At 43.2% G+C, this 26,107-nt stretch overlaps 1 protein-coding gene across 1 annotated transcript; it reads right to left on the bottom strand.

Moving 5' to 3' along the window:
- Positions 1-227: 227 nt before the first annotated feature.
- Positions 228-25,523, bottom strand: Saysd1 (SAYSVFN motif domain containing 1). The gene is made up of 3 exons (XM_045745534.2): positions 25,185-25,523; positions 4,331-4,560; positions 228-826 (listed from the first exon to the last, which is right to left on the bottom strand). Exons 1-3 carry the CDS (start codon positions 25,404-25,406, stop codon positions 694-696), a joined length of 585 nt encoding a protein of 194 aa, XP_045601490.2. The 5' UTR covers positions 25,407-25,523; the 3' UTR covers positions 228-693.
- Positions 25,524-26,107: the final 584 nt, after the last annotated feature.

The raw sequence follows: 26,107 nt of genomic DNA, 5'->3' as shown, positions 1-26,107 counted from the left end.
AAGGATAATGAACATTGATTTTGTCAATCCTGTTCTGCATCCTCCATGGGTCTGATATTTTTGCAATGAGGACCAATCTGATTGCATGCGATCCCTTGGGGGCACCCAGGATGATAGCTGGCTCAGTAATGCTAATGTCTGGTATAACAGCTTGCTTACTTGCTCAGTAGTGCCTGGGTTAGGGGAGGGGAGACTATTTCACACTGACTGTACAAATGAGCACACTCTTGGATTTTCATGACATTTATTTTTCTACTGAATGTTTTACCATATTTGTAATAGGTCAATATATGTGTTTATGGTGGAAAACTTTTCAATCTAGCCTTAAATGTAAATAAAACAAGTACAGTATAAGAGCATATATGTTCCAGTATAGAAAATTTATTAAACCCCCAACAATATAAAATGTATTCCCCCCCCACCTAACACACCATTTATTTGGAGAAGAGCCTAATCAATAATGTATTAAAAGAAATTATTTGAATACAGGTAACTTAATTTTGTTTTTAACCCCAAAAAAGTTTCTTCCAGAAAAATGTGTCCTTGCAAAGTTTCAGGTTTCTAAATGTATCATGAATTAAGAATTTCTAAAACAAATCTCAATATGTAAATCCATTGTTTACCTGCAAATAAGGTTTTCAATATTGCACAGCTTAATATGCAGCAATATTGCATTACATTATGCTGCAAATATCACATTTTGTGCAAGAGCTCACGTTCAAATTGTTCAGCAGAGTATGTTCCGTCTATGGCTTCACAATTTGGATTGAACACTGAGTAGGCACTTATTTCTCCCTCTTTTTTTGGCTCAGACCTCATGGTGAACCTGTAAATAATATTAAAATAATAGTACAGTAATAAAACATTAATGCTTCTGTAATTTGAGGTGAATGACTATGGTACCTAAAAAATAAAATCAAAGCACCAAGTGCATATAATGGCACTTTTCCAAGTAGTATGTTTGGTTGCTCTCAATGGCAAGATCCTACCGACCTCTTAGGATTTGGCACAGCCACATCTATTGCACACTAAAATATTAGAGCTATTCAAACTGGGTAACATGAGAATATTCAATCCAGCACAGGATTTATAAGAAAAAAATTACAACTGCTGAAGCCTTCCAAGGCATAACGTGCCAACATGGAAGCCACTAAGCCGAGTCCAAACCATACTTCTCTCTCACTGAAGATAACACATTCTAACAACTGAGATATAGGCCTCTACCCAAGAAGAATAAAAAGAAACCCAAAACAAAATTGTTTCCACATCAGACCAAATCATACAATCCACCAAAATTGATCAACGAGTGGCTCAATGCATACAATAACAATTGTCTAAAAGACAATAACAGCTATGAAAACTATTACGGTGTAACCTAGGAGAAAATAAAATGAACCATCCGAAGTACCCAGATGGACCCTGTACACACCACAAATATATACGAGACATCTACTGCTGGTTCACTACCAAACTATACCAACAATACTTTGCACTGCACCAATGCCTACCTCCTGGGCAAATGGCATTGATGTAAACACTGAATCAGGGTTCTTATACGAAATGATACCACGTAAGAGGTACTTATACAGTGATATGAAAATCGGGAGGGAAATAAACACTGAAAGAGACTCACTATCACTTCAAGATGATCTAAATATGGTTTTGAAATGGTCAAAAGACTGATGGCTGTAATTTAATGCTGACATATGTAAGGTTGAGGCTAGGTAATGATGATAGTTACAAGATACGAGCTAGATGGTGTTGTGATTGAAAAGTCGGACTGGGATAGGGATCTTCGAGTTATGATTAGTAAGAATTTAAAACCAAAAAATCAATGCATATACAGTATGTTCATAATACGGCAAATAGGACAATGGAATTTGTTTATCGAAGTGTTAGTAATAAGACACCTGGTGGTGTTCTTCAGCTATATCTAGCTCTGGTTAGGGCCCCATTTAGATTATGCAGTTCAGTTTTGGTCACCATGCTATAGAATGGATATAAATTCACTATAACATGTCCAGCGAAGGATGACAAAGTTAATCCCACAAATTAGAAACCTGTCATATGAAGAAAAAGTGACAAAGGTTAAATTACAATCAAGTGTAGGTTAGACATATACATACTGTACAGTATGTCTAACCTGTATGTCTCTGAGTGTATGTCTATACACTCAGGAATGAGATTGGGTGGATATAAATAAGAACATAAGAATGAAGGTGACTGCAGAGGGCCTATGTGCCCATATGCGGCAGCTCCTATTTATAACCACCCAATCCTTCTCACATACATGTCCAACCCACGTTTGAAACAAGGAAGGGACCCCACCTCCACCACGTTACACAGTAATTGGTTCCACAAATTAACAACCCTGTTACCAAACCAGTATTTACCAGTCTTTCCTAAATCTAAACTTATCCAATTTATACCCATTGTTTCGTGTTCTGTCTTGTGCCGATACTTTCAATACCCTATTAATATCCCTTTGTTATGTCCTTTCATCCACTTGTAAACCTCAATCATGTCACCCCTAATTATTCGCTTTTCCAGTGAATGCAATTTAAGCTTTGTTAATCTTTCTTCATATGACACGTTCCTAACTACGGGCTGCTTCCCGAAGGAGTGTAACAAAAAGGAGGCCTGGTCGAGGACTGGGCCTTAGGGACGCTAAGCCTCGAAATCATCTTGAGATAACTTCAAGATAGTGAATTTATACCCATCCTATAGTATGGCAACCAAAACTGAACTACATAATTTAAATGGGGCCTAACCAGAGCAAGATATAGCTGAAGAACACCACTAGGTGTCTTGTTACTAACGCATCGATTAATAAATCCCAGTGTCCTATGTGCCTCATTACGAACATTTATGCATTGACTTTTTGGTATTAAATTTTTACTAATCATAACTCCCAGATCCCTTTTGCAATCTCAACACCATCTAGCTTGTATCTAGGTATAGGAGAAATAGAAGCTGCCTCGTATGGGCCAATATGCCTTCATTCTTATGTTCTCTAGAAAGACAAAGAATTATGGGTGACATGGTAGAGGTGCACAAGTGGATGCATAGGCATAACATAGGGGATATTAATAAGGTATTAATAGTATCAACACAAAATAGAATATGAAACAATGGGTATAAATTGGATAGGTTTAGATTTAGGAAAGACCTGGGTAAATTCTGGTTTGGTAACAGGATTGTTGATTTGTGGAACCAATTACCATGTAACATAATGGAAGTAGGATCCCTATGATTGTTTCAAGCGTAGGTTAGACATATATATATGTAAACAAGATTGGGTGGATATAAATAGGAGCCGCCTCGCCGTCTCATATGGACCAATAGACCTTCTGCAGTTACCTTCACTCTTATGTTCTTAAAACATTATTTAAGCATGGTTTGCCAGCTGGGTATGTCCTTTAAACAAGGTTCGAAGGAACTGCAAATAAAGTGGGGAAACCCAAAAGCAGAGAGAACTGCTGAAAGCATAAATCAATTGGGGTGCTGGGAAGAAAATCAGTTGGGAAACCAGGAAAATGATGCAGTCACTGCTAAGTCACCTCAGCCTCTGTCCCACAGTAATGCATGCAAGAGGCCTGATTGCCAAGGCAGAAGTTCTAGGCTAACCCTAACCTAACAATGAATAAAAGTATATGGGATAGATTGGCCTCTTGCTAGCACAAAACTAATAACTAATCCAGAAACAAATTTTGTAAGTAATTATCAAAAGGCACCAAGCCAGGGAGACTATGTAGCACCATTAAAGTCACAGGACATTCAAAAGGTGCTAAATATCACTAAGGATGCCAGTGCAAGAACAAAAGTGCACAGGGTGATCAACTAAATACAATACTGTACTGTACTACCCCTCTGTATATAACGGTATGTACTTACACAGGACTTTTCTAGAACTAAACCTATTTAGTTTGCATCCATCTTTTGTGTTCTATTTTGTGTTGATACATTTAACACCCTATTAATAATCCCCATTATATGCCGTTTATATATTTGTATTTTTGAATCATGTTACTACGTAACTCTTCTTTCCAAGTGATGCGGTAATATGAAATAAAGCTTTCATAATATGTCTACATAAGGAAGGTTGCTGCAACAAATGTGGTCTACAAATTTCTATATCACTTATCCTTTAGCAACTTTGTTCAGACATGACCACGGCATCAACCAGGAAATGACTCCATAAAACAATGGGAAACAATGTGTTCCAATAACAGCCACCAGGTACAGTACCCTAAAAGTTTCTAATATATTAATTTAATTATTAAATAAAGCACTGTAGTCAGGAATATGCCAGGTTTAGTAGCACACTTACCATATAAATATAAAGGCACTAAAAATAAAATACACTGCTCCAAATTCAAGAAGGATGAATACTTTGAAGAGCAGAAGCCACATTAACCATTTCAATGCCAAGGCTACCCAATCCAATGTTGAGTAATTAGCATAAAACATCAATGAAGAGGTTTGCAGGTCTTCATCATTGAAATCTGTGTTATTACTAGAAGTCACCTCCACTGACTGCTGCGGTCTCCTCCGTATTTCCTGTTGGCGAGAATGGTTGTCTACAAAATTAATGAAACATTTAATTTTCATGATTTGGCAGATTTTAATAACTTTAATCAAGTAATTTTAAAGCTTTGAATAGTGCCCAAGAATTCCAAAAACCACATAAAACCATGTCCGAGAAAACAAAATGCTATGAACAAATCCACACAATTTCTATGTGTATAAAATGTTATGGTTTACCATTGTCAGGGACAGGAAGTCTGTACTTAGGTTTACTAAGGTCCTCTTAAGCCAATTACTGGCATTCCCCAGGATGCAAATCACAACAGTTGCCCAACTCTCAGGCACCCATTTACTGCCAGGTGAAAGAAAACATTGCTCGAAAGTTTCTGTCCTTCAGCAGGGATGGAACTCAACAACTCTCAGTTGTGACCCAATGACATGACAATTCACCATTCAATGATCAATATAATTATAAATCATTGTTTTGTAACAAAGTTACTGTACAGTGCAATTCAAAAATCCTAAACTCAATACAGTATATGGTGTACATGTAATTAAAAGCACAGAAATACATCCGAGCCGGTCGGCCGAGCGGACAGCACGCTGGACTTGTGATCCTGTGGTCCTGGGTTCGATCCCAGGCGCCGGCGAGAAACAATGGGCAGAGTTTCTTTCACCCTATGCCCCTGTTACCTAGCAGTAAAATAGGTACCTGGGTGTTAGTCAGCTGTCACGGGCTGCTTCCTGGGGGTGGAGGCCTGGTCGAGGACCGGGCCACGGGGACACTAAAAAGCCTCGAAATCATCTCAAGATAACCTCAAGATAACAAAGATTTTGCTACCAGAAAAATATTGTGAACCTTTTCTCAACTATGGTTTGCTACAGTGTAGCAAACCATAGTTACTGTAGCATACCACAGTTCGGAAAAGGATCACCATTGATTTTAAGAAGGATGAAATAATCTATAAAAGTAATATTAGAACTAGAAGGGGTTCTAATGCTCTAAATACTTATGCAGGTAACAAAAGCTTTACTTCAGAGGATAGCTTTACTAGAAAAATGATTCTAAGTGAATTAAAATTAGATTTCATTAAATGGATAAATACAAGTACAGTAGTCCCATTAGCAGTGTTCTGTTGGGAATGGAGGGGGAGGTTACGAGGGATAGCATCCAGATGAACACCTCTATTAATAACTCCAGTTCTCAGAATAAAGTATCAGGATTACAGAAAGGACACCCGATCATAATTCCATAGATATCACCGCATGTACATCTGCAGTCAGGAACAGAGGCGACATGGTCAGAAGGTCAGGAAGGATAAGAGGATTGGATCCAAAGGTATCTGGATCCAGCCTCATTAGTCGTTGAGATGGAAATCTCGTCCTAACCACATCCTCAGACCTTTACCATACACTCAAGAAAGTGCAAAAGACTTTGTGTAAATCTTTACATAAATTTCACAAATTACATAATTGTCGGTTATTATCCTAAATTAGAAGTCCTGTAATGTAAGGGGCCTTTGAGCATTTGATCAGGAACCAAAACATATGTGAGCCAACCCCAAAATTTTAGCAAAATATTTATACAGAAGGAAACTACCATAGAGTGATAGTGATAATTGGGGGAAGAAGAATGACCTGCTTCCAGATATAAATCATAGCACCAGTTTTAGATGTAGAGAACATGAAGCCATGATTGGTGGCCAAAGATGACACGGCATCAATCGTAAGTTGGAGCCGGTGTTGGAGAAAGGGAAGTCATACCCATGATAGTAGAGAGTATGATCTTTAACAAAGTGCAAAGAAAATGGCAGAGGGAAGGGAGGAAGTAAGGCCATTAAGGGCAATGAGGAAAAGAATAGTGCTCAGATCACTACCTTGAGAAACACCTTCGAATTGGTGAAAAAAAAAAAAAAGATATAGAAAGTGGCACCAAGTCTCTCTTTAAAGAAATAAGAGAGGAAGCTATGAATGAAGAGTGGAAGATTGTCAAGAAGGCCAAACAAATGAAGCTGGGACAAAATATTGTACCTCCAAGTAGTGTCAAAGGCCTTTTCCAAGATAAAAAGAATGGCAACCACGGGGGAGGCAACAGTAGAACGAATGTAGACCTCAAGGTCCACTAAAACCTATGTTGTGCTGTGACATTTGCAAAACCCAAATGGAAAGGGGAAAGGTAATAATAGTGTTCTAAGAACCACATAAGATGGATACTGACCATACATTCAAAAAGCATGCACACCAGGGCAATGGAACGAAAATCCTTAGGGGTGGTCCCTAGAGCATCAGGTTTCTGAATAGGAAGAACAACCACCTCGAGCCAGTTGTTGGGAACAGACAATGTCTTCTAAATAAAATTACTAGTACAGTATTCAATAAAGACTGAAAGGCACTCTGAGGGAGATGGCAAAACATCTCATAATGAATGCCAACCGAGCTCATCACCGTACAACCACAGGGAGAGCAGACTGGAGTTCCAATAGAGGACATCATTATAGGGGAGCTTGAGACGAGTGCAAAAGACCAAGAGACGATATTCAAGAAGGGGCTTACAAGTAAGAAGAACAGGAGGAAGTAAGTAAGTAAGTAATTATCAAAAGAAGGCACCAAACCGGGAAGGCTATGTAGCACCATCAAATACGCAAAATAATCAGAGGGCGCTAAATATCACCAAGGATGCCAATACGAGAACAAAAACGCATAAGGCGAACGATATCAAAAGTATCCGAGTCACCAAGAAGTCTATCGAGGGACAGGTGACCGCGAGGGGCGGTCGGAAAGCAAGACACACGCTCGTCCTGGAAGTCAGGACATTCAAGAAGGACATGCACGACCGTAAGAGGGACAATGCAACTAGGACAATAAGGAGCAGGGCGGCGCTCCATCAAGTGACCATGGGTTAAGCGAGTATGGCCAATACGCAACCTCGCTAGAGCTGTTTCCCACCGCCGGTTACGGTGGAAGGAGGACGGCCACGAGGAAACACAACATTTAAGAGTACGTAGCTTGTTACCAGTAACAGACAACCAAGAAGCCTGCCAACGGGTAAGGACTGAGGAATGGATAACCGGGTAAAAGTCGGAATACGGAATGCCTTTACGAGAGATGGGACAAGAGCGGACAGCTTCCTTAGCGGCAGCATCCGCACGCTCATTTAAAGACACGCCAATATGGCTGGGAACCCAACAAAACTCAACCGACTTAAATTTACTGTGAACGAGAAACAGCCAATGCTGGATCTCGACAACTACCGGATGAACTGGATTAAACACCCGAGAGCCATGAGGGCACTACGAGAGTCAACAACAACCACAAAGGAAGACTGACAACGAGAAAGCAGGAGACGAAGAGCATAGAGAATAGCATAAAGTTCCGCTGTAAAGATGCTAGTCTCCGGAGGCAAGCGACACATATAAGTGCGATCAGGAAAAACAACAGAGTAGCCAACACCGTCCGCTGACTTAGACCCATCGGTGAAGACAGAAACGGAGCGGGAGTGAGAAGAAAAGTGCTCGAGGAAAAGGCGTTTTAGAACTGTAGGAGGGGTAAAAGCCTTAGTGATACGAGTCAAGGATGTACAAAACCGCGGAAGAGGGACCCTCCACGGGGGCAAAGAAGGAACAACACGAGGAGAAACATCAGAAATACGAACGGAAAGAGAATCCTGCAGGCGAGATAACCGGACAGAAAGAGGGAGGTGGTGAAGAGGAACAGGAACCGCAGGAGGGGTAAAAGTTAAAGCACGACAGAGACGAGAGGAAGGATGTTGCAAGGACCGCGCAAGATAGCGAAGACAGTAGCGATCACGGCGGTCCTGGAGAGACAGGAAGCCAGTGTCAACATACAAGCTAAGGACGGGAGTCGAACGAAACGCACCAGAACTGAGGCGCAACCCAGTATGGTGCAAAGCATCAAGACGGCGAAGAGTAGAAGGAGAAGCAGACGAGTAAGCAGGGCAACCATAATCGAGCTTAGACAGGACGAGAGAGGAATGTAAAGCAAGGAGAGTGCGCCTATCTGCCCCCCAAGAAGTATGGGACAAGACCCGAAGGAGGGTAAGGGACTTAGAGCACTCAACACGGAGGTAAGAGATATGGGGAGACCAAGACAAACGAGTGTCAAGGAATAACCCCAAAAGCTTCGCGGAATCTTTGTATTCAAGGGGATGACCATAAAGTGACAAAGAGGGACGAAGAACAACCCGTTTCCGCGTAAAAGTCATGGCACAAGTCTTAGAAGTAGAGAACTTGAAGCCATGACCTGTGGCCCAAGACGACACGGCATCAATCGCAAGTTGAAGCCGGCGTTGAAGGAGAGGCGAATCATCACCCTGACAACAAAGGGTAAGATCATCGACATAGAGAGCGGAGAAGACACCAGAAGGAAGAGAGGAAAGAAGACCATTGAGGGCAACCAGAAAAAGAGTAGTGCTCAGAACACTACCCTGGGGCACACCTTCGTATTGCTGAAAAGGGGGAGAGAGAGCGGTACCAAGGCGCACCCGAAAGGAACGACGAGAGAGGAAGCTGCGGAGAAAGAGAGGGAGATGACCACGAAGGCCAAAAGAATGAAGTTGAGATAGGATATGATAACGCCAAGTGGTGTCGTAAGCCTTTTCTAGGTCAAAAAGGACGGCAACAACGGAGGTCTTCGCAGCAAAAGCAGTACGTATATAGACCTCCAAGTTCACCAGGACATCTGTCGTGCTGCGGCACTTGCGGAAACCAAATTGAGAAGGGGAGAGGAGGTGATGGTGTTCCAGGAACCACATCAGACGAACGTTAACCATACGTTCAAAGAGTTTGCAGACACAACTTGTGAGAGCAATAGGGCGAAAGTCCTTAGGGGAAGTACCCAGAGACCCTGGTTTGCGAACAGGGAGGACAACGGCATCGAGCCAGTCCTCAGGGACTGACGACGACTCCCAGATCCGATTATACAGACTCAGTAAATACTGAGACGTGCTCGGAGGGAGATGGCGAAGCATCTCATAATGAATACCATCGGAGCCCGCCGCCGTAGAACCGCAGAGGGCCAGGGCAGAACGAAGTTCAGAGAGAGAGAAGGGATCATTATAGGGAAGCTGAAGATGAGTGCAGAAATCTAAAGGACGAGACTCAAGGACAGGTTTACGAAGAAGGAAAGATTGGGGAAGATGAAGACCAGAGCTAACAGAAGAAAAGTGGGAACCCAGTTCGGAAGCGACCTGCAACGGGTCCGCCACAAGAGTATCATGGAGGTGAAGGACCGGTGAAACATCGGGAACGAACTTACCCGCTATCTTGCGGATACGCTTCCAGATCTGGGCCAGAGGGGTTTCGGACGTAATTGTCGAGACATAAGATGCCCAACATTCACGTTTAGCCGTACGGATGGCCCTACGGGCCACCGCACTCGCTTTCCGAAAGAAAAGAAAAGAATCGGTCGTCTGCCTACGGCGGTGCTTCTTCCAGGCTGCACGCTTACAGCGGACAGCCCGAGCACAGTCCGCATTCCACCAGGGAACGCACTTCCGTGGACCCCGAGAGGAAGAGCGAGGAATAGAGCGGAGGGCAGCGTCGAAGACAGTGTCATGAAAAAGGAGGAGAGCGCGAGAGAGGGGCAGAAGGGAGAGGTCAGAGAGACTAGCACTGAGGGAAAACAGGGTCCAGTCCGCCTTAGCAAACTGCCACCTAGGGAAAGAGAGGGAAGGGCGAAAAGAGAAAAAGGAAACAAGGATGGGGAAATGATCACTTCCATGGAGGTCATCAAGAACCTGCCATGTGAAATCTAAGTAAAGAGAAGAAGAGCAGAGAGAAAGATCAAGACAAGAAAGGGTGCGAGTTCGAGAGTCCAAATGAGTGGGCTCACCAGAATTCAGAAGAGACAGGGAAGAAGAGAGGAGAAACGGCTCAAGGAGGCGACCCCGGGTATTCGTCAGAACGTCACCCCAAAGAGAATGACGACAATTGAAGTCACCCAGCAGGAGCACAGGCTCCGGCAAGGAGTCTAGGAGGTGTTTCAAATCAGGAAGAGAGAGCGGGACACCCGGGGGGAGATAAATGGAACAAACTGTGTACCATTTCCCCACAAAGATACGAGCAGCAGAACAATGGAGAGGCGAAGGAAAAAGTAAAGGAACAAAGGGAACATCAGCCCGAATCAAGAGAGCAGAAGAATTAGAAGCCCCAGCAATGGCTGGGGGGGGGGAGAGAAAGGAATAGCCACGAAAACGACCAGGACGAGCACCAAGCATCGGCTCCTGGAGACAGACACAAAGGGGCGAAAACCGCGAAACCAGAAGTTGGAGTTCGAGGAAATTGGCGTAATAACCTCGAACGTTCCATTGAAGAATGGACAACGACGAGAAGAGAAAGGACAAAAACAAAGAACAAGGAAGAAACAAAGGCGAAAGACCAACAGAGCACGTTAAAGAATATCAGGGTCGGGATCAGGGTCAGCAAAGTCAGGGTTAGGGGGCATGGGTAAACTGAGCAAAGACGGAGGGAAGGAAACGGGAGAACAGATCAGAGGTGGGCGGGCAGGGTCCGGAGGAGGAGGAGGAGGAGGAGGAGGAGGAGGAGGAGGAGGAGGAGGAGGAGGAGGAGGAGGAGGAGGAGGAGGAGGAGGAGGAGGAGACAACGGAGAGGGGCAGTCAAGGACAGCAGCAGGAAGAGGGGGAGTAGAAAGAGAGGAGCGCACCCCAGCAAGAGCAGCAACCGAAAGGGAAGCAGGGGCCAAAGAAACCTCCATAGCAGGAACAGGGGGCGCAAGCACTGAAACGGGAGTGGAAGGAGCAACAGAGCCAGAAGGAGGAGCTGAGGAAGAAAGCGAAGCCTTCTTACCCGCCGGGGAAGAGGAAGGAGAGGAGCCAGGCTTACGCTTCTGACTTAAAGAGACCGGTGTCCCAGCAACTACGTACCGGGCAACGGATTCCAGTGTCTCAACAGGAGAAGCCGAACGAGAGCACACACGACGGCCGTTAGGAGAGCGATGGACATCCGCCCGCACCGACAGGCGGCGGGGAGAGCCGATAGATGGAGGAAGAGGATGGGAAGGAGGATCGGAGGGGGACGAGGAAGGAGACACAGAAGACACGACAGACCGGGTAGAAGGAAGGGGAACCCCAGACAGAGGACCAGGAGGAGGATCCTTCGGGAGAGAACCCAAAGGGACAGAGGAGGGGGCAGTGGGCGCATCAGGGTCCAAGGCCTGGAAACGGTTGTGAGTCTGAGGAAGGCGGGAAGGACGAGGAGAGGAAGAGCGCAACACGCGAGCATAAGAGATATTAGCATAAGGCGGGAGCCGGCGAACCTGGCACCTCGCCTCAGGAAAAGATAAACGCTCCCGGTGCTTCAAGTTGAGGACGGCTGCCTCAAGCTTGTAATGGACACACGCACGGGAGAAGGTAGGATGGGCCTCACCGCAGTTGAGGCAACGAGCCTGGGGAGAAGCGCACTCCGACTTAGAGTGACCTTCGCCACCACACAAAGGACAGAGAGAGACAGTCCCGGAGCAGCGGAGGGCACCATGCCCAAACCTCCAGCACTTGTTGCAGAGCCGAGGAGAAGGAATGTACTCCTGGACAGAGCACCTGGCACCAGCAAGAATGACAGAGGGTGGAAGGGTCCTACCATCAAAGGTAATCTTCACAACCCGGAGGGGTTGACGGCGACTACCACGAGGGGGACGAGTAAACGTGTCCACCTGGAGAATAGAATGGCCCTGGGCAGCGAGGATATGTCGAATATCGTCGTGGCAGTCGCGTAGGTCCCGAACACCGGTCGCAACATGGGGCGGGAGCAAAATAGTGCCAACACTGGCATTCAACTGGACGTTCTTCGAGACCCGAACGGGGGTCTCGCCAAGGCAGGATAAGGCAGCCAAGCGGGAAGCAGCATCCTGAGAAGGAGCAGCAACGACACGCGTACCGAGACGAGTGGGGTTAAAAGTAATGGAGGCATCCACGGAATCAATGAGATGTCGGTGAAGGGAGAAATCGTCAGGAGGCGCAGAATCAAGAGGGAGGAGATCAAAATATTTGGCCCACGGAGCGGGACCAAACAAGGCTTGATAGGTAGCAGAACTGGAAGGAATCGAGCGAGGGCGGCCGTGACGAGAACGGCGGTGAGAACCCCCAGAGAGAGAGGGGTTAAAAGGCGCAGTAGTAACAACTAGAGAAGGAGCCGCGCCAGGGGACGAGGTAGTCACCACTGGGGGCTTGGGGCTCGACCCAACCACAGAGGAGGGAGGGGAGCCAGGGGAAGGAGTCAGAGAGGCCAAAGGAGGAGCAAGGTCGGGGCCCAATGCAGCGGAGGCTACAGAGCCCGGTCTTCCAATACGGACCGACTCGGGGGCTTGGTCGCCCACCCCACGAGCCTGAAAAGGTAAGCCAGAAACAGCCGAAACAGGGGTTATCATCTTGACGAAATTACGAATTCACTCACGAATGTGCCCCCACACCCACCATGGAGCCACAATTAGAGGCAGGACACCCAACAAGAAGCTATCGCCGATCTTGTCGGGGCCTCCTAGGGGTGCGTCGTGAGTATACGCCCCACAAACGCCACCTTAAGAAACCGACAGTCCGTCGAGATCGGGTTCAGTGACGAAGTGGGGATTGACAATAAAAGGTTCCCCTCGCTCTCGACGTCGGGTACCGCAGTTCTACGGGTGCAAGAGTATGCCTCCTCAAGCACCCGGGCGTTAAAGTAGAAGAAGTCCAAGGGAAGAACCAGAACGAGCAAAAGGTCGGCAGGAAACGGCAAGCAGATAGGAGAAGAGGGGGGAGAAAAACGAAACAGAAGGAAAAGGAAAAGATGCCCAGCAGAATTGGAGAGGACGGCAGCAGGAGCACAAGGCTAGAAAAGGACAGAGGACTGTCCCAAGGAGCATCACACTCCGGCAGCCGCCTACTAAGCCCCCAGACGGCGACAACGAGCTGAGCGGGGAGGGGGAGAACAGGAGGAAGGTAAGCACCAGAACTACCAGCTGAAAAGTGCAAACATGGTTCGCTCACCGACCAACACCAGTTCCGCTAAGACAGAAACATGGAGACGACACAACAGACTATGTGCCTGGAACAAATTTACCAGCAATCTTACGGATCTTCTTTGAGACCTGAGGGAGAGGGTTGTCAACCATAATGGTGGAGAAATAGGATCTCCGACTCTCCCTTTTAGCTGTACAAATGGCCCTTCAAGACACTGCACTCGCCTTCCAAGATAAAGTAAAAAATCAGGAGGTCCGCCAGCACCAGTGTCTTTTCCAGGCTACTTGTGTCCAGCACATGTGTCCAGCACTTATTGAAAAAAAACATCCAACTCCCTCCCAAAGACGTCAGAGCTTGTTCCGGCAATACAGTACTTCCCATACTCTTTGAGGCTGGATGAATCTCTTCCAGACTGACGGACACTCTTTTAAGCTGGCTGAATCTTTTCCTGTGTGGGACCATACAAAGTGATCTTTTTACGACTACCTTACAAATTGATCTTTTCCTGTAATCTTTTCAAGACTACTTTACGTTTTACAAGCTTGGCTACATACTACCTACAGGTACTAATGCCAAGGGTGTATGCGAGTGCGTTATTTGCAAGCACACAGAACGAAGAAAAAGGAAGCGAAATCTATCTGTACCTGGTGCAACAAGAGCGAAGTCGCGCTGTGTACCATGGACTACTTCGTTGATTATTACTCACTTCCGAAGTACTGAGTAATTACCCAAGTGATTATCCAAGTGTAAAACCTAAGGGTAGTTACAGGATGAGAGCTACGCTCGTGGTGTCCCGTCTTCCCAGCACTTTGTCATATAACGCTTAGAAACTACTGACAGTCTTGGCCTCCACCACCTTCTCACCTAACTTGTTTTCACCTACCACTCTGTTTGCGAAAGTGAATTTTCTTATATTTCTTCGGCATCTGTGTTTAGCTAGTTTAAATCTATGACCTCTTGTTCTTTAAGTTCCAGGTCTCAGGAAATCTTCCCTATCGATTTTATCAATTCCTGTTACTATTTTGTACGTAGTGATCATATCACCTCTTTTTCTTCTGTCTTCTAGTTTGTCTGTCTTCTGAGTGTGTAATACAGTGTGTTACTGTGTAAATTGTGTGTGAAACTGTACATATTGTAATTTTAGCGAATTTTTAACAAGTAATGTTGCAACAAAAAAACATTTATTGTAGACACATTACTGACACATGTATCACAGTTCCATGGAACATTATGAACGTTCTACTGTATACATATTGTAAAGGACACAAATATGCATCATATACGATAAAGAAACAAATAAAACCGCATTGGAAATACATTGAACAAATAATTGAAAATATATTTGTGGCAACATCCGGTGCTTGAATGGCCCGTTCAACTGTGTCTGGGCGAGAGAAGCACGGACGACCAGCCCCTGATGACGTCACAGCGCACCTTGTCCACATCCCCACAGCCAAAGTAAGTGGAATTTGGTATTTATTTTTACATAGACATGTTCAGGGAAGGAAATTTATCATTTTACAAAGAAAAAACAAAATTTTGGAAACACTATTTCATGCGCAAAGGGGGAATTTCACAATAAACTCGACGCAGCATGGTGGTTAAAATCTCCAAAATCTAGCTCTGCTATATTTTCCTTTTTGCCGGCGGCCACTTTGAATGTTGTCTGCACTGTGAACACTAGGGCAACTTTTTCTCATCCAATTTTTTTCTTCATGTGTGTTATCTCGCCTATTTTCTCCAAAGCACAACACTTATGTTCCTTGGGACACCACTCACTATCAACCCGTACTACAATACTTAGGATTGTTGAAATATCCTGGAGCTCCTCTGATGTAGGTGTTGACACAAGGGGTGTCACCTCTTTTTTTTCCTTTTTTTTTTTTGTGTGTGTAGCATATTGGAGGCATTTTCTTGCATCAAGTGAAGTTTGATGGCTTTGTCTGCTTGTATCATGTGGCCCCATTTTGTGTGTTGATTTCATCACCACACCCACCAAAAGTGCTTACTGGTTTGTTAAGGATCATAAAAATAACAATAGATATATATATGATTGTATATATGTACTGTATCTGAATTGTACCTGGATGGGGTTCTGGGAGTTCTTCTACTCCCCAAGGTCGGAGAGCCCAGCCAGTCCAGCACTTGAAGAAAACCATCCAACTCCCTCCCAAAGATGTCAGTGCTTTTTCCGGCAATACAGTACTTCCCATACTCGCTGGGAATATGTTAAACAACCTTGAACTCAGATGTTCATACAGTGTTCTCCGATTGTGCCCACTGAAGAGCAGTGGGCACCTCTTCTCTTTACTGGCTGCACCCAGCACATCCCACATCACATACAAAACAAATGGAACACATTTGAAACAAAGAGATTGTTATAATGGAGCAGCCTACCTGCCAAACACCGAACAAACCTTTTTGACATTTGTCGTATTTCAGAAATTTCATTTCTTTTTTTCTACAAAAACGCCAATACTTTGCAACATCTCAGCAGTCACCCCCCTTTATATCCCAGCATCATTAGCCTCTTTAAACAAGAACAACATAATTTATGTAAATCGTCGGAGGCGTCCGAGAATGTGCAAGAAGCAGCGCGACCCCACCATGTGGTGTTGACGTTACTCAAACAAGCGCTCGCCATGCTGGATGATTTGACGCCAATCGGGCCGTTCGTTACCCAAAATGTTCGCCTTTTGGGGCAATCGTTATGCGAGGTACCACTGTATAGTACAGTATTAGAAATAAAAAAACTGTGGGGGGGGGGGGGGTAATTTATTTTATGCACACAGGGGACTTCTCATATTAAACTACAGTAATATGCAGTACAGTGGTTAAAGTTTGGAAATGGTTTTGGGAAGAAGAGTAGGGAACAGTAGTGATGCAATGCAAGACTATAAATAATGGCAGAGAAAGAGTCAAGATGGCAGACCTGGCACCGATCCATTGGGAAAGACATATGATCACGATGCTTCAAGGCAAGGATGGCCTGTTTAAACTTATAATGGATGCACATAGGAGAAAAGACAGGATGGGTCTCACTGCAGTTGATCCAGCGGGGATGGGAAAAAGAGCAATCTGTATGAGAATGTTCACGGTCACCAAACAAAGGCCAAGGGTCATCTCGCTGCTACACTTGAAAGAAACATTACCAAATTTCGAACACCTACTGTAGAGGCATGGGGAGGGGATGTATTACGGAATGGAACAACTGGCACCGGCAAGAATGATGGAAGACAGAAGGGTCCATCAAAAGTGATCTTAACAATAATAAGGGGTTGATGATGATTGTGAGAGGGAATAAGCAAAGGAGTCAATCTGGAAGACAGAAAAGCCCTGGACCTCAAGAATATATTTAATATCCTCATGGCAGTCTTTGAAGTCTCTATCTCCAATTGCAGTATGGTGCAGAAAAACAACAGTCCCAATGCCGGCATTCAGCAGGGTATTTTTGGACACCTAAACCAAGGTTTCTTCAATGAAGGACAAAGTAGCTAGGTGGGTGACCGCCACTTGAAAAGAAGTTGAAACTACATGTGTGCCAGTCTGGGTGGGATTAAAAGTAACCTGGGAATCCAGAGTAACTTAAATGCTTATGGATGTGCACATCAGGGTGGATATGTTCATCATGACAAAGATAAAAATACAGTACTTAGGCCATGTACCAAAGCCAAACAAATCCTGGAATACATCGGTGGTAGCAGGAAGCAAATGCATACAAGCATGGTGATGGCGCCGGGAACCTCCGTGAAGGAAAGGGATAAGCAGCGTACAGTAGTTGTCACAATGGAAGATGAAGCCACACCAAGGGACAAGGCACTGGCACCACTGGGGGTTTGAGGCTCAACCCAGCGACAGAAGTGGGAGGGGAACAGAGAAAGTTAGTAGGGGCAATCGGAGATGAAGCCTGGTCTGGCCCCAACGTATCCAGGGATACAAAGCCCATCCTTCCATAACAGTCTGACTCGGGGGGCCTGGTTACCCACTCCATGAGTGAGGAGAAATAAGGTCAGAAGTTAACATAAAATAGTAACAGAAGACTTCTCTGTCCCAAACCGCCTCCTACCACAAAGTCCACATGGTATTTCAAGGGCAAGCAACCTCAGGGGCAACCAGAACTGTATACTGTACATTGGTCACCATTGCAGAGCCAAAAGGCATCCCAGGGTCCAATAGGGGAACCAACCCTACAATGCCCACTTGACCCGATGTCTAACTAGATGTGGCTAAACAAATGAGCTAATTGGTTCAGGTGGACTGCATTGAACCTCCCATTTAACCTGTCCCCTCACCAAAGAAGCATTTTGCCCACTTCCCCCTCCCCCCAGGGGTCACAACTGCTGGGTAGGCTCAACTCCCAGATGAAGAAACCTAAGAGTGTGCATGTGTCTCCATACAAGGCCAAGACATGAGAACAGATCTGTTTGTGTTCCACCACAGAAGGCAGGAAAGGGGAGAAGAAGCTACCTCCCTCCTATCCACGAGCCGCACACAAAAGCCCCTTCGCCACAACAAGGTACCATCCACTGAGGGAGATTCGTGTAATTTTACATCAAATCATCATTTTAAATTTGTATCATACACTTTTCTAAAATGTAATAAAAACAAAACTTTAAACAAGTGCAGAAAACAATGCTTAAGTGGCCAAAGACTGGAACCTTACCCAACATAAAATTTTAAGATAACCTAATTTGCAGTACAACTGAAAATAGCACAAAAGAACTTGGATACAAAACTTATGTTATGTTTCATGTAACACATTTGCATTATCCTAAATATATCTACTGTATGTGGCAAATTGGATTTTTTTTTTAAGATTTTGATAGATTGACTTCATTATTCTAAACAAAATTTTTTTGTTTTATTTTCTGTACTACTGCACTAATAAGTAAAGTTATTAAGTTTAGCAGAGTGCAGCTGGCTGACAACTTGCCAGCCCCATTTTCTCAACCTAAAGTAAATGTCAATATTGTTGCTGTATAAAATATTGTATCAATATATATAAATTAGTAACTTACCATTGTGAATGAGGACTATTTCATGTGCACAGGAAATATCCAATACTCAAGCAAAACCCCAAACATTTAACATTTCATCATAATTATAAAAATAATTGTACAGTATAGAATAAATTTGTATACAATAAAGTATCTGTAGAATGTAATCAACATTGTATTAACAATGCAGTAGTTATTAATTTGGTTGGTTATACTGTACTTTTAACTAGCTGGTTATCGAAATATCACTCAGCTCGTAACTGAGAGGACAGCACTTGGGATTTGTAGTTCTAAGGGGGTCTGTGTTCGATCCTCGGTGCAGGAAACAAATGGGCAATTTCTTTCACCCTGATGCATCCTGTTCACCTAGCAGTAAATAGGTACCTGGGAGTTAGACAGCTGCTACGGGCTGCTTATTGGAGGGGGTGGGGGGTATTTGGAAAACAAAAAAAACAAAGTTGATCGACAATTGAGAGGCAGGCTCAAAGAGCCAGAGCTCAACCCCCACAAGCACAACTAGATGAGTACAAGTTAACTTTTTTATACAAATATGGTAATTACTGTACAGTATTCCCATTTTAAGTGTTTAAATGAAATCTAAAGTACCAGGGGTCTCTTTACAACTGGAATCTGAAACTTCTCACCCTAATTAGAAAAACATAAATGGCATTCATATGCCAAGATAGAAAATTAAAACTTTTACAGCAACTGGAAAATCTAAGTTTCTTATCTTCCCTATTATCTTAGCATCATCAGCAAACATGTTCATATAATTCTGTATTCCATATGGTAGATCGTTTATGTAGACAATGTACCTTACCGGTGCAAGAACTGAACCCTGTGGTACTCCACTTGTTCTGATACAGTGCCTCTGACTACTACCCCCATTTTTTTATCAGAAAATTTGTCATCCATGTTAGAAGCTTACCTGTTATCCCACCTATATGTTCCAGTTTCCAGAACAACCTCTTATGTGGAACTCTTTCGAAAGCCTTTTGTAGGTCCAGATAGATGCAGCCAACCCAATCATCTCTTTCCTGTAAAATCTCTGTGGCTCGATCATAGAAACCGAGTAAATTCGTTACACAGGATCTTCCAGATCAAAAACCATACTGTCTGTCTGATAATATATCATTTTTCCTCCAGTTGTTCTACCCATTTACTTTTAATTATTTTTTCCAATATTTTGACTATTACACTTGTCAATGATACAGGTCTATGATTGACGGTGTCTTCCCTGTTGCCACTTTTGTAGATTGGAACTATGTTATCCTCTTTTCAACACATCTGCTACGACTCCTATGCACAGGGATGCCTGAAAAATCAGTTGAAGTGGAATGCTGAGCTCAGGTGCACATTCTCAGAACCCATGGTGAAACGCCATCTGGACCAACTGCTTTGTTCTTACTTAGTTCCTTGAGCATTTCTTCCACTTCATCTCTAGACACCTCTATATTGTTCTCTGGAAATCTTATTGTCTGGTTCCCTGAAAATTTAATTTCGTACAAACATACTTTGGAACTTTTCGTTTAATGTTTCCTACATTTCCTTCTCATTTTCCATGAATCTGTGTCCCCATTTTCAATCTCTGAATATAATCCTTTACCTGCAACTTGTTGTTTATGAATTTATAGAAAAGGCCTGGTTCTGTTTTTCCAAAATTTCTTTCTGCCTCTCTCCTCACTGCCGTGTAGTTGTTTCTCGCATCTTTGTATCGCTGGTATGTTTGGGAGTTTGGCCTCTTCCTATATCGATTCCATTTTTGTGTCTTTTGGTCTCTAGCCCTCTCACAATTTCTGTTGAACCAATCCTGTTTCCTAGTTCTGCATCTCTGCTTTAGTATAAATTTTGTTGTGCCCTTATCATATATTTCACAAAACTTGACATACATCTCATTTACTTCATGTCCTAACAGCAAGTCTTTCCAGTCAAATTCCTTAAAGAAATGTCTGAGTTCCCCATAATGACCTCTCCTGAAATCAGGTTTTTCCAACTGCTTCAGCCTCTTTATTTACTTCCAGATTATAATGCATTGCATACTTTATTCCCAAAAAGACATGGTCAATTTTACCCAAGGGAGGAAGGTACTAAATGTCAAATATCTCATCCTCTTTCCTGGTAAATATCAAATGAACATGGCAAGCACCATATGGAGGGTATATCCCCTTCCCTCATCCTCGTAGCTTCATTAACATGTTGATACAAGAATGTTTCCAGAATGAGGTCTATGAATCTACAAGTCCAAAAGTCGTCTTTTCTAGCTTCATATGCCTTCCAGTCTATGGATTTCAAGTTGAAGTCGCCGACTATCAACAGTCGTGATCTATCTTTATCTGCTTTCGCTATAATCTCTCTCAAAAGAAAAGAGCTCGTAAAAGAGCTCGTTTTATTCGGAACATTGATTCCATTCCTAATGAACCATATCTTGAGGTTATCTTGAGATGATTTTGGGGCTTAGCATCTCCGCAGCCCAGTCCTCGACCAGGCTTCCTTTTGTTACACACAAACACACTGTGTTTGTGTGTAACAAAACAAAACAAGTGTGTAACACTTGTTTTGTTGTGTTTTGATTTTTTCTTGGAGGCTGGAGGAGGCAAGAGTCACACTGCAACAAGCTCCTGGAATATCGAATTACAGTACCTAAGTATTGGGAACAGGTTCCGGGCTACAGTGGTGTCCCAGGTTACATAATGGTTCAGAGAAATGTAAAAGCAAATAAAATACAATAAACAAGTAAAGGCAAGTGAAAATAGCAGAGTTGAAAAAGTTTAATTTTTGTTCTAGAACAAAAACAAAGATGGTGGCCGCCACCACCACCACCATAGGAAATGCAAGCACACCAACAGATGATTGTTTCAAAGGATTCTCACCACAAGATATAAGGAAAGGAGTTTTTTTGGCAGGTTAGAGATAATTAAGGATATGCAAAAGAAGTATGAAGAAAAAGTGCTTAAATTAGAAAAGGACAATGGAGCTCTTAGGAGTGAGCTTTGCACTCTAAAAGGAAGTATTCTTCAGCTAATCTGAAGGCAAGATTATTACTGCATTAACGGACATGGTAACAAATCAGGAGGAGCAAATCAAGGAACTAGTGAAAGAAAATGAGGTGTGAAAAGTGAAGTGTGGTGACTTTGAAGAAATAAACAAGAAAATAGACTCATTTGGTGAACAACTCCAAGGATGCCTGAGGGCTAACAGAGTTAGGTAAGGCTCTGCAACTGGAAACTTCATTGACAACTCACATAGAGGTGGTTAATAAAGAACTAGAAAAGTATAAAGAAGAAATCAAAAAGAGACGTATGCCCAAGTTGTAAAAGAGAAAGAGACGATTAAGGAAGTGTGTTTGGAAGTCAAAACCAGAAATGATAAACAAGAAGCGGATCTTAGGCAAGTAATTAGGAAAGAAGTGGTAACCAACAGTAAACTGGTACAAAACACTGTAGATAGAAGTAAGTCCATAATAAGTTTTGGATGTTTAGAGACGGAAATTTCATCTAGGGTGGACCGAGCAGCAGAAGAGATAAAAAATCATAGAAAAAATATTAGGATTAGGAGAAGGCCTAAATTCAAAGGAGCATGTTAGTGATTTTAGGAGGATAGGAAAATATGAGAAAGACAAGAACAGCCCCTTAAGGGTGACGTTTAATGAAGTGAAGTATATGACAGAAGTGCTTCGGAATACCAGAAAATTGCAATGAGACGAGGATGGCAAACTTTGGTCAAAAAGACAAGACCTCTCAAAAGAGGACAGAGAAAAGCTGAAAATGAACCTCGTTGAAGCGAAACGTCTAAATGGGGATAGAAATGAAGAGAGGAATTTTTTTCTACAAAGTGTCAGGGAGTGGAAAGCTTGTGAAATGGTACATAAAGACAAAGCAAAAAATCATTAAAGGAAGGGGGTGTAAAGAATAAAGAGAAGGGAAACATGTTCCTGAAAATAGTATATACTAATATAGATGGAGCAAGATCAAAAATATTGGAGTTGAAGGATATAATTCAGCTCAAAGTCCCAAATATTGTCGTATTAACAGAGACGAAACTTGAAAATATTTTAAATGAGGTTGTATTCCTAAGGGGCTACTCAGTTTGGAGACGTGACAGGAAAATTAGGAAGGGGAAAGAAGTGGCTGTGCTGGTGAAAGAGATTTCTTGCAAAGCAAGGAAGTAAATGAGATGCATGCCAAATTTTGCAAAATATACGATGAAGGCACACAAACATTCATACCAAAACCAAGATACAGACCTAGGAAACAGGGTTGGTTCAACAGAAATTGCGAGAGGGCCAGAGATCAAAAGACACAAGCATGGAATCATTATAGGAAGAGACCAAACCCCCAAACATATCAGTGATACAAAGATGCAAGAAACAACTACACATCAGTAAGGAGAGAGCCAGACAGGAACTTTGAGAATGGTATAGCAAACAAATGTAAATCAGATCAAGGCCTTTTCTATAAATTCATTAAAAGCAAGCTGCAGGTAAAGGATAATATTCAGAGGTTGAAAATGGGGGACAGATACATGGAAAATGAAAAGGAAATGTTTGAAACATTAAACGAAAAGTTCCCAAGTGTGTTTGTATAAAATGAGATCTTCAGAGAACCAGACACTATATAAGAATTCCACCATAGAGCACATAGAAGTGTCTAGAGACGAAGTGAAACAAATGCTCTTGGAGCAAAGTAAGAACAAAGCAGTTGGCCCAGAAAGAGTTTCACCATGGTTCTGAGAGAATGTGCAACTGAGCTCAGCATTCCACTTCAGCTGATTTTTCAGACATCCCTGTGTACAGGAGTCATAGCAGATGTGTGGAAAAAGGCTAACATAGTTCCAATCTACAAAAGTGGAAGCAGGGTAGACCCCCTCAATTATAGACCTGTATCATTGACAAGTGTAATAGTCAAAATATTGGAAAAATAATAAAAACTAAATGGGTAAAACACCTGGTGGGAAATGATATAATATCAGATAGACAGTATGGTTTTCGATCAGGAAGATCCTGTGTATCGAATTTACCAAGTTTCTATGATCGAGCCACAGAGTTTTTACAGGAGAGAGATGGTTGGGTTGACTGCATCTATCTGGACCTAAAAAAGGCTTTCGACCGAGTTCCACATAAGAGGTTGTTCTGGAAACTTGAAAATATTGGAGGGGTAACAGGTAAGCTACTAACATAGATGACAAATTTTCTGACCGATAGAAAAATGAGGGCAGTAATTAGAAGTAATGTATCGGACTGGAGAAATGTCACAAGTGGAGTACCACAGGGTTCAGTTCATTGTCTACTTAAATAATCTACCAGATGGAATACAGAATTATATGAACATGTTTGCTGATGATGCTAAGATAATAGGGAAGATAAAAAACCTACATGATTGTCATGCCCTTCAAGAAGACCTGGACAAAATAAGAATATGGAGCACCACTTGGCAAATGGAATTTAATGTGAATAAATGCCATGTTATGGAATGTGGAATAGGATAACATAGACCTCACACAACCTATAAATTATGTGAGAAATCTTGAAAGATTTCTTCTGATAAAGAAAGAGATCTAGGGGTGGTTCTAGATAGAAAACTATCACCCGAGGACCACATAAAGAACGTTGTGCGAGGAGCCTATGCTACGCTTTCTAACTTCAGAATTGCTTTTAAATACATGGGTGGTGAAATACTAAAGATGTTGTTCACGACTTTTGTTAGGCCAAAGCTAGAATATACAGTGGTTGTATGGTGCCCATATCTTAAGAAGCACATCAACAGACTGGAAAAGATGCAAAGACATGCTACCAAGTGGCTCCCAGAACTGAAGGGCAAGAGCTACAAGGAGAGGTTAGAGGCATTAAATATGCCAAAACTAGAAGACGGAAGAAAAAAGAGGTGATATGATCACTATGTACAAAATAGTAACAGGAATTGATAAAATCGATAGAGAAGATTTCCTGAGACCTGGAACTTCAAGAACAAGAGGTCATAGATTTAACCTAACTAACTAAACAAAGATGCCGAAGATATATAAGAAAATTCACTTTCACAAACAGAGTGGTAGACGGAACAAGTTAAGAAGGTGGTGGAGGCCAAAACCGTCAGTAGTTTTAAAGTGTTATATGACAAAGAGTGCTGGGTAGACGGGACACCACAAGCATAGCTCTCATCCTGTAACTACACTTAGGTGTAGCAGGAATTGTGAAAGGGAGCCGGTCGGCCGAGCGGACAGCACGCTGGACTTGTGATCCTGTGGTCCTGGGTTCGATCCCAGGCGCCGGCGAGAAACAATGGGCAGAGTTTCTTTCACCCTATGCCCCTGTTACCTAGCAGTAAAATAGGTACCTGGGTGTTAGTCAGCTGTCACGGGCTGCTTCCTGGGGGTGGTGGCCTGGTCAAGGACCGGGCCGCGGGGACACTAAAAAGCCCCGAAATCATCTCAAGATGACCTCAAGATAGGTAATTACACCCCCAGGAAGCAGCCTGTAACAGCTATCTAACTCCCAGGTACCTATTTACTGCTAGGTGAACAGGGACATCAGGGGTGAAAGAAACTCTGCCCATTTCTTTCCGCCTCCACCGGGGATCAAACCCGGAATCTTTGTATTACGAATCCCGAGCGCTGTCCACTCGGCTGTCAGGCCCACTACAACAGACACCACGAGTAACCCTTCAGGCTGGAACAATTCCTGCTAATTCTTCTACCTTACTGGTGTTGAGATGATGTGTGTCTTCAGAGGTTACTCTAGGAGGTTGGTGGAGTGTAGGAGAGGAGAGAGGTGGTGTGGCTCTAGACACCAAGGAAGGCAGGAACCCCCACACCCGCTGCATCAGGCCTCTGCGCCTCTCCTCCTCCTCCTGTTGCTTCTTCCTCCAGCGGTAGACAGCCAGCTGCTCCGCAACGTCATCCTTCACCCTCCCAGCCATCACTCTCGCTCCTCCAGTAGACTGTGTGCAAGTCCTGCTGATCCAGTAAAGACTTGCGGGCGAGCACTGCCACCTGGCACTCCAGGAGGAGATTGTCAACACAATACGTCTTCAGTGTGACGTCACCACACCCCTATACAAGTTCCCACACACCATATACAATAATATTATTTATTTATATAAAAAAACGCCCACAAGATGGGTATGGGGTGCATAATAAATGAACTAAACTAACTTATAAAAATATATATATAATTAGCTATATTTAATAGAATACACATTTTTTTTTAATTAACAAGCTTAGGTATACTCAGTAATGTGTTGCTTGCTACCCTATTCTATATGAAAGATTACATAGTGTAGACCGAAAACTAGCTATAAGTTCATCTAATATTCCCATCTCACAGGATGGTAAGTCATATATGGAATCAGGGGAGAAAATACCTGCCTCAACACAAAAACAATCAATTCTGGCTTAAAATCAGGAGAGAACATGAAATGAAAGGCTGATCTATTAGTCTCCACTAGCAAAATCTGGTACAGCACAAGAATATCTTCCAGTGTATGAAGTAATTACAGAGCGCAAAGTACCTCATTCCATTACGTCTGAAGTCACTTATAACAGGGCAATCACAGATATAGTGTTGGAGAGTATGTCCCAGCTCTTGTCTACATAGTTTACAATATGAATGTTCACCATT

The sequence above is a fragment of the Procambarus clarkii genome, chromosome 16, assembly GCF_040958095.1.
Source record: "Procambarus clarkii isolate CNS0578487 chromosome 16, FALCON_Pclarkii_2.0, whole genome shotgun sequence".
Taxonomy (NCBI): Eukaryota; Metazoa; Arthropoda; class Malacostraca; order Decapoda; family Cambaridae; genus Procambarus; species Procambarus clarkii.
Note: the sequence above shows the minus strand (reverse complement) of the source record. Positions and strands in the feature narration are given on the sequence as shown.